Raw genomic sequence first — 11,971 nt, forward strand, 5'->3', positions numbered from 1 at the left:
GGAGAGAAGACAAAGAATTTATAAAAGACATTAAAATTCTTTAGATCTCAACCCTTCTCTCCTCATTCCCCTCAACACTTCTAAGTGGGAAAGTTTAAACACATGTGAGATCCATTCTGGGAGAAAAAGTATCTAATTTATAATTGATCAATAAAATTTCTTTCATGTACAAAATGAAGTCAAGGTGTTCAGAATGGACGGGCAGACCTGCAGTGTGTCGAAGTATTGAAACCACGGGTTTATTAGAGAACTTCAAGAGAAATCTATGTTTTCATTTACTGTATATATGTATATATTTTAGATACCTATATTTTTAAACTAGTATTGGCAGCAGTAAATCATGCACAGGATGGGGACACTCTGGAACAGTAAATGCAGGTTTCTTCTGCACTTTTTTTTTCAGCAATGCAGTGAACTCAGTTCATATCAGGACAACTTTTACAAGTCTGTAGCTTAGAACAAACAAAACATCCGCTCATCCCAGCCGTTAACTAAACATAATTCCATGCCTGGCTAATACGATGCCCCTGATGGGATCCCCAAAACAAACAGGCAGCTCTTGTATCTTCTAGTGTTCTGCCAGCAGTCAGCCTTTTCACCCAGCAGCAGGCTCCCTCAGCAGAGGGAGATCTCTGAGCATCATTTCCATATTTTATCGTGGGTGAAACCATCCTATTCATGTCTCTTATGGCACCATCCCAAGCTCATCCATTCTTTTTTTTTTTTTTTTTTTTTTAAGTTCTGTTTATTGAGTTTTTTTGCATAAAATATACAACATTAGGATGTGTCAACGTGACACTATCCAGTCTTGGCCCAACATGGCCTAAGTAACCTGTCTGACTAACATAGTCCATTGCTGACAAATGGGACAATTTGTGTCCTTACTCATTAGTCTTCTTAGGTGACATTTAACTTGCACGTGTATGCTTTTGTTACATCTTCCCATGTGGCGTTATGCTCTCCTCATTACCTTTCTCAGCTAATCATTCATCTCCATTCTTAGCCTACAGTATTCTTGGATTTATACCTTGCCTGCCAGACTTTTTGTCAATTTTTTTCCTACAACCCCTAGCTTCATATGTAGCCCTGTAGTGAGGCATCATGGAGTTTACCAGGCCTTTCCAGGAAGCCGCTCTCGGAGCCCTCAGTTTTTTCCAGTTTAATAAAATGGCCTTCCTCCCATAGAACAGTAGTATGTTAAGCAGAGTTCTCAGCACACGAGATGGCACCACGCCATCCACCAGGCCCAGCAGACATACCCTCATTGTCATTGGTACGGGCACTGCCAAGAGGTCCGATATAAAGGAAGTGATTTCTGACCAAAATTGTTGGATGTGAGGGCACAACCAGAAATGTGGTCAGCATTAGCAGGTGAGTGAGAGCATCTCCAGCACTCTGCTGAGGCCGTATGGAAAATTTTGGCTAGCTTAGCGGGGGTGTAATAGCTCCTATGCAGCAATTTAAATTGTATTAGCCCTGTGTATCGGGGACCTCCCCTACCCACCTTTCCCTACACCTGGATATTGCCTGAGGTGTCTTCTTGAAGAATTCTTTGTAGGTCACTGAGAGTGGTTTGGCCAATTCCTCAACCGACAATAGTGTTTCTAGATCTGATGGTAGGGACTGTACTTTCGTCTCCCTAAACTGTGTCTGGAAAGCATGTCTGAGTTGGAAAAAGCGAAAAAAGTATGAATTGGCGAGATCATGTCTAGATTGAAGCTGTGGGAAGGTAAAAAATTCCCCAAAGCAGGTGATGTCTTTCAACGTTTTTATCCCCTTAATTGCCTATATTGAAGGATCCGGCAGATTGCAAAAGTGGAACAGTGTGGGGTTCATCCATAGAGGGGCAGATGGAGTTACACCTTTGTAGCTAGGACATGCCAATTTCACCACTGCCTCCCATGCTTTTATCGTGGCTTTCATAGCTCATGTCAATAGTAAGTCAGATTTAATTCCCCCGAACAGAGCCAATTGTAAGCTTTCATGTGACCCCAGTTGAGCTGCCTCTAGTACCATGGCCGTATCTCCATCATCTGCCATTAACCATCTACGGGCATACACCGTTTGGCCTGCTAAATAATACTTCTGCTAGTCCAGTAATGCCAATCCTCCCTGATCCCCAGGTTCCTTTTAACACTGCAATGCCTTCCCTTGGGGGTTTAGGTGCCCACAGAAAATATGTAATGATTCTATAAATTTTCTTAAAATACTATGTCGGTACCCATATACAATATCACTGGGAGAAGCTTTATTTTGAGCAGACTAATCCTGCCTATCAAGGATAACGGTAGTTTAGTCCATGCCTGAGTCTTTTGCTTAAGTAACGTCAGTAACGGAATTAAGTTAAGGGGTATGTAGTCATGTACATTTGCTGTAAGTTAACTCCTAAATATTTAAGGGATGTGATCCATTGTAATGGCAAATTAGGATTGGCCAATTCTTTGGCTTCTGCGTCCAGGGGGAGAATAGAGGACTTACTTCAATTTACTTTTAGCCCAGAAAACTTTGCAAATGTTTCGAAAATACCTAGAGCCGCCTACAGGGAGTCTCCCGGGTCACTGGGGAACAGTAGCATATCATCAGCGTATAACGCAAAAGACTAATATATTGTACCTACTTTAATGGCCTGTATCTTACCCATTGTCCTGAGTGCAACTGCAAGCGGCTCCATGGCTAGGGCAAATAGGAATGGGGATAATGGGCATCCTTCTCTAGTGCCCCTTCTTACTTCACAGAATTCAGATGCAGAAGACCCTACCTCACAGCCACCCTCGGATGTCTATAGAGCATAGAGATCCATTTCCGGCGGGGCCCAAATCCCATGGATTCCAAGACTTTGAATATAAACTTCCAGTTGAAAGAGTCAAAAGCTTTCTCTATATGTATTGAGACTACTATTCTAGTCCTGGAGCCCAGCGGATCAAGTTGTAAGTAGGTGAACAGTCTCCTTAAGTTAGTGTCGGTGGATTTGCCTGGCATAAACCCTGTTTGATCTACGTTGACTATGGAGGGCATGATGTTAGCCTGTCTGAGTGCAAGTGCTTAGGTCAGAATCTTTAGGTCCATATTTAGGAGGGCTATGGGACGATAGGAGGCACACTCTGCCGGGTCCTTCCCTGGTTTAAGCAGAAGGATCATATACGCCTCCAACGTGGAGTCTGGCAGCGTATCATTCTCGTGACAGTATTCCAGCAGCAGATTCATCTTGGTAGCTAGAAGTTCTACGTTGGATTTATAAAAGTCAGCTGGGAGACGGTTAGTCCACTGGGAGACCATTAGGTCCAGGGGCTTTGTGGGGAGGGAAAGCGAAAATTGCTCTCTGTACTTCCTTCACTGTGATTTTAGCGTCCAGGTCTTTACTGTCACCTTCCATCAACCTTGGGAGCGGAAGACCCCCTAACAAGGAGTTTAAGGCTGATTCATCATATTGTGGGATAGGGGAGTATAGGGATGAGAAAAAATTTACAAACTTCTTTATAATAAGTGATGGGTCAGTGATCATTGCACCCCATTTATTTCTAACCACTGTAATTTTGGTAATCGGATGATAGACTAGGCTAGGAGCTCCCATTTTTGTCAACTTCCGCAAACACTGTCTATGTCTGTTTCTTCATCTCTAAATGGGTCAGTCCTGCAACATGTAATGCTAGGAGGTGTCATGCCTCTAGCAGAGACTCGTACAAGGCCCCAGTAGGAGACATCGCATGAGCACTCTCCCTCTCTTGCTGCTGCAGCTGTCTGAGTTCCTCGTCATTTAAACGGGCTCTTTTATTGGTTGATATGCGTTCCCATCTCACACCACCAGGGGACCCATGAATTCTGCATTTGAGGACCAGTAAGCCTTGATTGAATCCTCCAATTGGGCAGAAACCTGTTCATGCTGCAACCATCCCAGAGAGAGTGTCCACCCCCCTCTCCGCTCCCCGGACGTAAACGTTAAGGTGACAGATAAGGGGTTGTGTTCAGACAGCCTTTCGGCTACGTATGTAATCTCCATCACAAGGTGTAGTATAGGGCCATTTCCAATGGCCAGATCTATTCTGGCTGAGGATCTGTGAGCCGTCGATATGTCTAGTCCGATTTCTCAATTCAGAGGAGCCCATTGTCCAGGACAGTATTTAAGTCTCCCATCAGAACCATCGGGAGATGTGAAAATTGGGATAAACCAGTAAATCATACAGTAGCTGTACCTTAGATGGAGGAGGCACGTATACATTAACCAGCAATATTCTCAGAGAACAAATGTCCAGTTCCACCGCCACATATCTGCACCTGGTGTAGTGTGCAAGAAATAGCTTTACTAATTTGTATGGAGACACCTCTAGCTAGACATGTGCAGACTGAAATATTTTGTTTCGGAATTTCGTTTTCGTCCGAAAAATAAATTTATTTAGTTACTCCCGAAATTCGTTTTTATTTTTTTTTCGTTAAAAACTTGCATTAGTCCGGAAATCCAAATGAATTACGGTCGAATCTGTCATTGAAGGCTTATGGTGTTTGTCGGAATGTTTAAAGAAGATTCGACGGAGCAGCGAAACTCACTTATGATGCTGCAATCATACATTCCCGGTCGAATATTTCGACTTGCACCCCGTGCCAAAAAAAAATAAACGGCGTCGGGGTCCCCCTCAAAATCCATACCAGGCCCTTCAGGTCTGGCATGGATTTTAAGGGGAACCCAGCGCCAAAAAAAATGGCGTGGGGGTCCCCCTCAAAATCCATACCAGGCCCTTATCCGAGCACGCAACCTGGCAGGCCACAGGAAAATAGGGGGGACGAGAGAGCGCCCCCCCTCCTGAACTGTACCAGGCCACATGCCCTCAACATTGGGAGGGTGCTTTGAGGTAGCCCCTCAAAGCACCTTGTCCCCATGTTGATGAGGACAAGGGCCTCATCCCCACAACCCTGGCCGGTGGTTGTGGGGGTCTGCGGGCGGGGGGCTTATCGGAATCTGGAAGCCCCCTTTAACAAGGGGACCCCCAGATCCTGGCCTCCCCCCCCCTGTGTGAAATGGTAAGGGGGTACCCCTACCATTTCATCAAAAAAGTGACAAAGTGTTAAAAGTGACAGGAGACGGTCTTTGACAATTCCTTTATTAAAATCTTTCCACGGTTCCATGCGTCAGAGGGGGGCGGAGTCTCCGGGTGACCCCGCCCTCCGTTATAAAAGAACTGTCAGAAGAAGAGAAGCGTCACACAGCGGAGCGGTACGTGAACCAAGAAGAGAGACCGTGGAGGAAGATGCCGGACGAGAACACCGGACCAAGAAGAAGCGGATCAGAGGAAGAAGAGGATCAGAGTACTTTTGTACCCCCTTACCATTTCACACAGGGGGGGGAGGCCAGGATCTGGGGGTCCCTTCCAGATTCCGATAAGCCCCCCTCCCACAGACCCCCACAACCACCGGCCAGGGTTGTGGGGATGAGGCCCTTGTCCTCATCAACATGGGGACAAGGTGCTTTGAGGGGCTACCTCAAAGCACCCTCCCAATGTTGAGGGCATGTGGTCTGGTACGGTTCAGGAGGGAGGGCACTCTCTCGCCCGCCCCCTCTTTTCCTGCGACCTGGCAGGTTGCGTGCTCGGATAAGGGTCTGGTATGGATTTTGAGGGGGACCCCCACGCCTTTTCTTTATTTATTTTTTGGTGCGGGGTTCCCCTTAATATCCATACCAGACCCGAAGGGCCTGGTATGCTCTAGAAGGGGAACCCATGCTGTTTTTTTTTTTTTTTTTTTTTTTTTTTTACATTAAAGTCGTGTTGTAAGTCGCGCTGTGATTCACACTCAAGTCGTGTCCAAGTTGCCTCCCAAAGTCGTGCTGGAAGTCGTGTTGCCTCTGTGTGAATGAATGGACTGTTATGATACAAGTTCAATAAACACAGATTGTTATTGTTAGAGTCACGTCGAATCTCCTATCTGTATCGAACTGTGTCAAAACTTAAACGAAAATAAAGCATTTATTTATGTCAGATCTTTCGTTTTTTGGACTCTGTGCTATACCTTAAATTCGGACAAAAATGCATTCGGACGAAAACGAATGCACATGTCTACCTCTAGCAAAGGTAGAGTAGGTGGCGTGTACAGCCCTCTGCACCCATGAATTTTTTAGAGGTAAAACCTTGCCGCCATCCAGATGGGTCTCCTTTAGGAAAACATGTCGCTTGGTCTGTTTTAGATATTGGAATATTGAGGCCCTCTTAAACTTGTGGTTAAGGCCTCTAACATTCCAAGACACATGTTAACTTTCTCCACCATATTTATCAATTATGTTTATTTGGTCCCAACTGAGTGTCATTAACTCAGCCTTGTCCCCTGTAAGCTCTTGTACACGCGGTCGGAGATTCCGATGGAATGTGTCCGATCGGACCGTTTTGTCGGATATTCCGACTGTCTGTGGTCTCCATCGGACTGTTTCCATCGAAGTATCCGACTGACCAAGTTTTATAACTTGTTGGTAAAATTTTCTGACAAAATGCTCCGATTGGACATACTCCGATCATGTGTAGAGAATTCCGATCGGACAAAGTGCCACGCATGCTCAGATCAAATTCCTACACCAAAGCTATTGGCTACTAGCCTGAACGCAGTCCCGTCGTAACAAAATAACGTCATCACGTTCTGAAAGATCGGATTTTCCGACAACTTTGTCCGACCGTGTGTATGCAACAGTTTCGGACAAAATCCGACGGATTTGGTTGTCGGAATGTCCGACCGTGTGTAAAAGGGCTTAGGGTAGTGCAAGCAGTACTCCCTGAATAAACTGTGTAAGCACATAATACATTTTGTTGAGCTGTGACTTTTACAACTTCCTCCCCTGCTATTATATCAAAAACAACCCCAGAAAAGCTGAGGAAAAACATGCTGGTATGCAGCTTAGTCCCTGAACAAAACAAACAAATTGTGGTGAAATCCTGCCGTAGTAATCGAAAGTTCGGCAGTTCCTCTTTTGATTCTGCATTTCCTCTGCTCGCTCCATACAACAGAGATGAGGAGCAGTAAAAAAAAAAAAAAAACACACAACTTGAAATAGTAACCCAGCAGTGAAAAAGAGTGTCTCCCTCCATCATCACCTTGAACAAGTGACTCATTTGTAGAAAGTATGTGCCTGCAGCGATAAATCTTCCGCGTGATAGAGTCCTGGGTGTAGCTGCCATCATGCACATTTCACTCATCCTTGCCTTCCCGCTCCCCAGTGCTCAGAACAATATAAGGATTGGAATTTATTAATTCTCCAGCCCTTGCCCTCTGTAGGCCCAAATAGGTGGTATCCATAGCAAGGAGTTTATATAGGTGCTTGACCCAAGGAGCACATGTGGTACGGTTAACTGCCTGGGCACAGCAGGTGCAACAATGAAATAGTGAATTATATCCTCCCCTCACACTCGCCATGACTGGAAGCGTATGTAGGCAGTATCAAACTCAAAGCTCTCTATCCAACCATTCACATGCTTCCATCTGATTTTCACAGAACTTTACAGACCCTTTGTATTGAACCCACAGCTTACTTGGGTACAGCATGCTATATTTAATCTCTTTCTCTCTCAGGCGTTTGCATACATCATTAAAGGAATGACATTTTTGCTGGGTTGCAGCCGAGAAGTCTGGAAACAGCATCACTCTGGCATTCTCATGTCTTAACTCCTGATGTTTCCTGGATTGGGTCAGTATCATGTCCCGATCTCGGTAATTCAAAAACCTGACCTGAAAGGGCCTGGGGAAGGCTCCCGGGGGTCTGTTACCTGTAGGGACCCTGTGGGCTCTTTCCACCACATATGTAGGAGGCAGGTCTTGCAATGATAGAAGCTGTTTAAACAGGAGTTCAGCAAACTGTGTAGGCCTGGCTCCTTCCGCTCCCTCTGGCAGCCCGTCCACCCAAATATTATTCCTCCGCTGCCTGTCTTCAGCATCGTCTGTCCTGTTCTGTAGTGACTGGATCATGTCCCGCAACTCTGACAGATGATCTTCCTTTGTGTATGTGAGGTGTCCTCCACCTCAGAGACTCTCGTCTCTACCATAGAGAGGCGGCTTCTGATTTTATCCAGGTCGTGCCTTATTAGGGTGCATTCTGCGGACAGGTGGTAAATGTACCCTATTAGCTCAGCCTTAATTCCATTTATGACCTCTAGGATCGGTCTGGTGATTGCCTCCAGGTCCATGGCCATTACCGAGTCTTCCCCTGTCTCTATCTCTGCGACAAACTCCGCAGTGCCCTGCACCATCTTTGCAGCCGTTGGTTTGGTGCTCTGTTCTTTCTGCCGAGGAGACAAGATGGCGGGGGTCAAGTTTCCGGCCGCGTCCTCCATGGATCGAGTCGGTCTCTGCTCTTTTTGTGCCTTCAGAGCTTTTTTGGACACAACTGGTTGCATCCTCAGTGTTGGGACTCCTCCCCTGACTTACGGTAAGTCCGGATTTTGCCAGAAGACTCTCCAATCAACGGATGGTGACAGGATTAACAGAGCTGTTGAGATATGCCTGCTACCTTGATCACATGCGGTCTCAAACTCATCAATTCTAATATATCTTTTCTCAAACCCCTACAGTTGTCATGGTGGAGAATGTAATTAAGGGACTTTCAATGTGCCTCAAAGTATATCCATAAAAAGAATAGCTTTAGTATAAAATTTAAAACATCCTTAAAAACATGAAACATTGAGATCGCCATATCTAGTACAACATAACTAGTGCTTGTTCGTTATTCAAAGACAGTGTGGTGAGTCAACGCGTTTCACATTTGTCTTTCTTCTTCCAACCACTTGGATTGGATCCTGAAGAAGCAAGGCAAATGCGAAATATGTCGACCCACCACGCTATCTTTGAATAATTAACAAGCACTAGTTGTGTGTTACTAGATATGGCAATCACAATATTTCATGTTTTTAAGGATATTTTAATTTTATAGTCTCTGAGCATCAATTAGCTCACATATATAAAGGTCTGTACACATCTGAGTCACCTATTAATGAGTCATTTGCTTAGTTCTCCAAGATGTTTGGAACAACCTACCTTCAGAAACTGTATGCAAGTCTACCTAGTAGAACTGATGATGGTTTGAAACCAAAGGATGATCACATCAAATATTGATTCAATTTTTCTTCTGTTCACTCAATTTGCATATTGTAAATGAATAAAAAGAAACAATGGAAATAATATATATTTGAAGGGAAAATACTGTACTTTAACCACTTCCCGCCCACCCCGTTGTCACTTTTAAAAAGTTCTTAATGCCTGGGTGGTGGGAAGGATTGACGATCACATGACCATTGTGAATGGTGGTCACATGATCAAGAGCCAGTCCTGCAGGCTGCTGATAGATGGTTCGGACCGAGAGCTGTCTTTGACAGCCCGGTGTCTGTGTTGGGAGCACACAGTGGGCATTAAAGCCCACTCTTTTGTTGCCGCACATACACTATATTGTCAAAAGTATTGGGATGCCTGCCTTTACACTCACATGAACTTTAATTGCATCCCAGTCTTAGTCTGTAGGGTTCAATATTGAGTTGGCCGCCCTTTGCAGCTATAACAGCTTCACCTCTTCTGGGAAGGCCGTCCACAAGGATTAGGAGTGTGTCTATGGGAATGTTTTATCAGTTTTCCAGAAGCACATTTGTGAGGTCAGGCATTGATTTTGGACGAGAAGGACTGGTTAACAGTCTCCACTCTAATTCATCCCAATGGTGTTCTATCGGGTTGAGGTGAAGACTCTGTGCAGGCCAGTCAAATTCATCCACCCCAAACGCGCTCATTCATGTCTTTATGGACCTTGCTTTGTGCACTGGTGCGCAGTCATGTTGGAACAGGAAAGGGCCATCTCCGAACTGTTCCCACAAAGTTGGGAGCATGAAATTGTCCAAAATGTCTTGGTATGCTGACACCTTAAAGCCCCATACACACTATCAGTTTTTCTGCTGAGTTTTTCCTTCAGATTTACCAAAACCATATAATATGAGGTCAAACCTTAGGAGTTTCCATTTGTATGCAATCAGGCAGGCCCTTATACTACATGGTTTTGGTAAACCTGATGGAAAAACTCAGCAGAAAAACTGGAACTAAGGGGCAAAGCCCAACCCCTGAAAAACAACCCCACACCATAACCCCCCCACCAAATTATTTGGACCTGTGCAAAAAACAAGGTCCATAAAGACATGGATGTGCGAGTTTGGGGTGGAGGAACTTGACTGGCCTGACCTCAACCCGATAGAACACCTTTGGGGTCAATTAGAGTGGAGAGTGCGAGCCAGGCCTTCTCATCCAACATATGTGCCTGACCTCACAAAGGCTCTTCTGGAAGAATGGTCAAACATTCCCATAGACACCCTCCTAAACCTTGTGGACGGCCTTCCCAGAAGAGTTGAAGCTGTTATAGCTGCAAAGGGTGGGCCAACTCAATATTGAACCCTGCAGACTCCTTTAAAGTTCATGTGTGTGTGTAAAGGCAAGCGTCCCAATACTTTTGTCAATATAGTGTGTGTTATGCGGGCGACAACAGGTTGATATACATTTTTTTTTTTTTTTTACATGTCTGGTGTTCACGTGTAACATGTGTTTTTCTGCTCTTTTCTTAGTCTTGGACGCATAATATCCAGAAGGAGAAGGAATTCCTACGGAAACTGGTGAAATCACGTGTAATTAATGACCTCACTAGCGGCATCTGATGGAAGCGAGGGGCGTTCACCGAACACTAACCATTGCCAGCGCGGAACTCCCGAAACCCTCCAGAGGAAGAGCAGAAAGGCTTGCATGCCATTAGAGCGTCCCGGATTTCCAAGAAAGGGGGGAAGGGGGGGGGCAGGCGGCTCACGGACTCGGCTGCCATACAAGGAGGAAGAGTTGTGATTATGGCGACCTGCAAACACACTATTCTCAAAGAACTTTTTTTTTTTTAAGTAGTTTAAACTTTAAATGAAGAACACTTATAATGCGTACAGGAGTCACCGTGCCAAACGCACCTCAGGTTTAGGTTTGCGAGGTGCGGGGGCGGTACACCGTGAATGTATAAAGTATTATTTTAGGTACAAGCATGGGATCGCTGTGCGCAGGAGGCGGAGATATGGCGGGAACGACACTAATCCGTCTGCATTGTGACATATCTCTGACTGCTCCCTGCAGACTTAACTTATCACCGTCCAGGGTCGGGGCATTGTTGGTGCTGCTAATAACGTAGATGGGCAAATATTGGTCTATCTATATATGTCTGTCTTTGAGTTTATTGTTATGTTTGATTGGGATTGAGGGAGGGAGGGAGGGGGGGGATGGGAAACTTGTATACTGTACAATCATCAGTCAGTGTTAGAATTGCGCCGTTGAACAGTGTTTGAATCCTTTGCACCTACAAGAAGTAGAACTGTCGTCCTCGGGGCGGGGGGGGAGGGGGAATGGGCCGTGTCATGGCCTTCCTTTGCAGCTACAGGTTGGCGGCGTGATCTGAGCACAGAGCGGCTCCTCCATCACGGACATATGACTCCCAGACACATCAGCAATACATTTCATATCAGTAATGACTCCTCGGCCAGCACTAGACTTTCATCACCTGTATATCGGTCCTCATTCCAGGACTGTCAAAGGGTATTTCCTGGAATTGGATGCATCATTAAACTCCATTCTGTGCCAGAAACGCTACATTGTGTCCGCCTTTATCTTTAGCCCTGTGATGTCATCGTTGGTGATTGTTTTCATTTTCTGAGGGTTTTAGATTACTTGAAAATAGGGCTGCGGAAAATTCTTTTGATCGGTAGGCTGCCTGCCCTGGGGCCTCTTTGTGCCAAGCTGTGGCTGCAGCTTGGCCCTCCTCCTCCACTATACGCCATACACAGTCTGCGGGCATCTCGTGCTGTGTGTCTCTGAGCTCGTGTGATAGACAGAACACTGCGTCTATCATGCTAGATCAGCTCGTGTGATAAACGCAGTGTTCTGTCCATCACACGAGCTGATCTAGGAGGAGGGCGGGACTTTTCCCACAGTGCGGCCAAAGTTTTCA

At 45.5% G+C, this 11,971-nt stretch overlaps 1 protein-coding gene across 12 annotated transcripts in view; it reads left to right on the plus strand.

Annotated features, from left to right (window-relative positions):
• The window catches only part of ST3GAL3 (ST3 beta-galactoside alpha-2,3-sialyltransferase 3), a 690,822-nt gene extending 679,209 nt beyond the window's left edge, over positions 1 to 11,613 (plus strand). For all 12 annotated transcript variants that reach the window (XM_077450693.1, XM_077450694.1, XM_077450692.1 and 9 more), the window contains one exon: positions 10,560 to 11,613. In XM_077450693.1, the coding sequence (XP_077306819.1) occupies positions 10,560 to 10,649 (90 nt within the window). In that variant the 3' untranslated portion in view covers positions 10,650 to 11,613. The remainder of the gene's footprint in view (positions 1 to 10,559) is intronic.
• The last annotated feature ends 358 nt before the right edge of the window (positions 11,614 to 11,971 follow it).

This window comes from Lithobates pipiens, unplaced genomic scaffold (genome assembly GCF_037356315.1).
Source record: "Lithobates pipiens isolate NorthernLeopardFrog02 unplaced genomic scaffold, aLitPip1_a1.2 Scaffold_23, whole genome shotgun sequence".
NCBI lineage: Eukaryota > Metazoa > Chordata > Amphibia > Anura > Ranidae > Lithobates > Lithobates pipiens.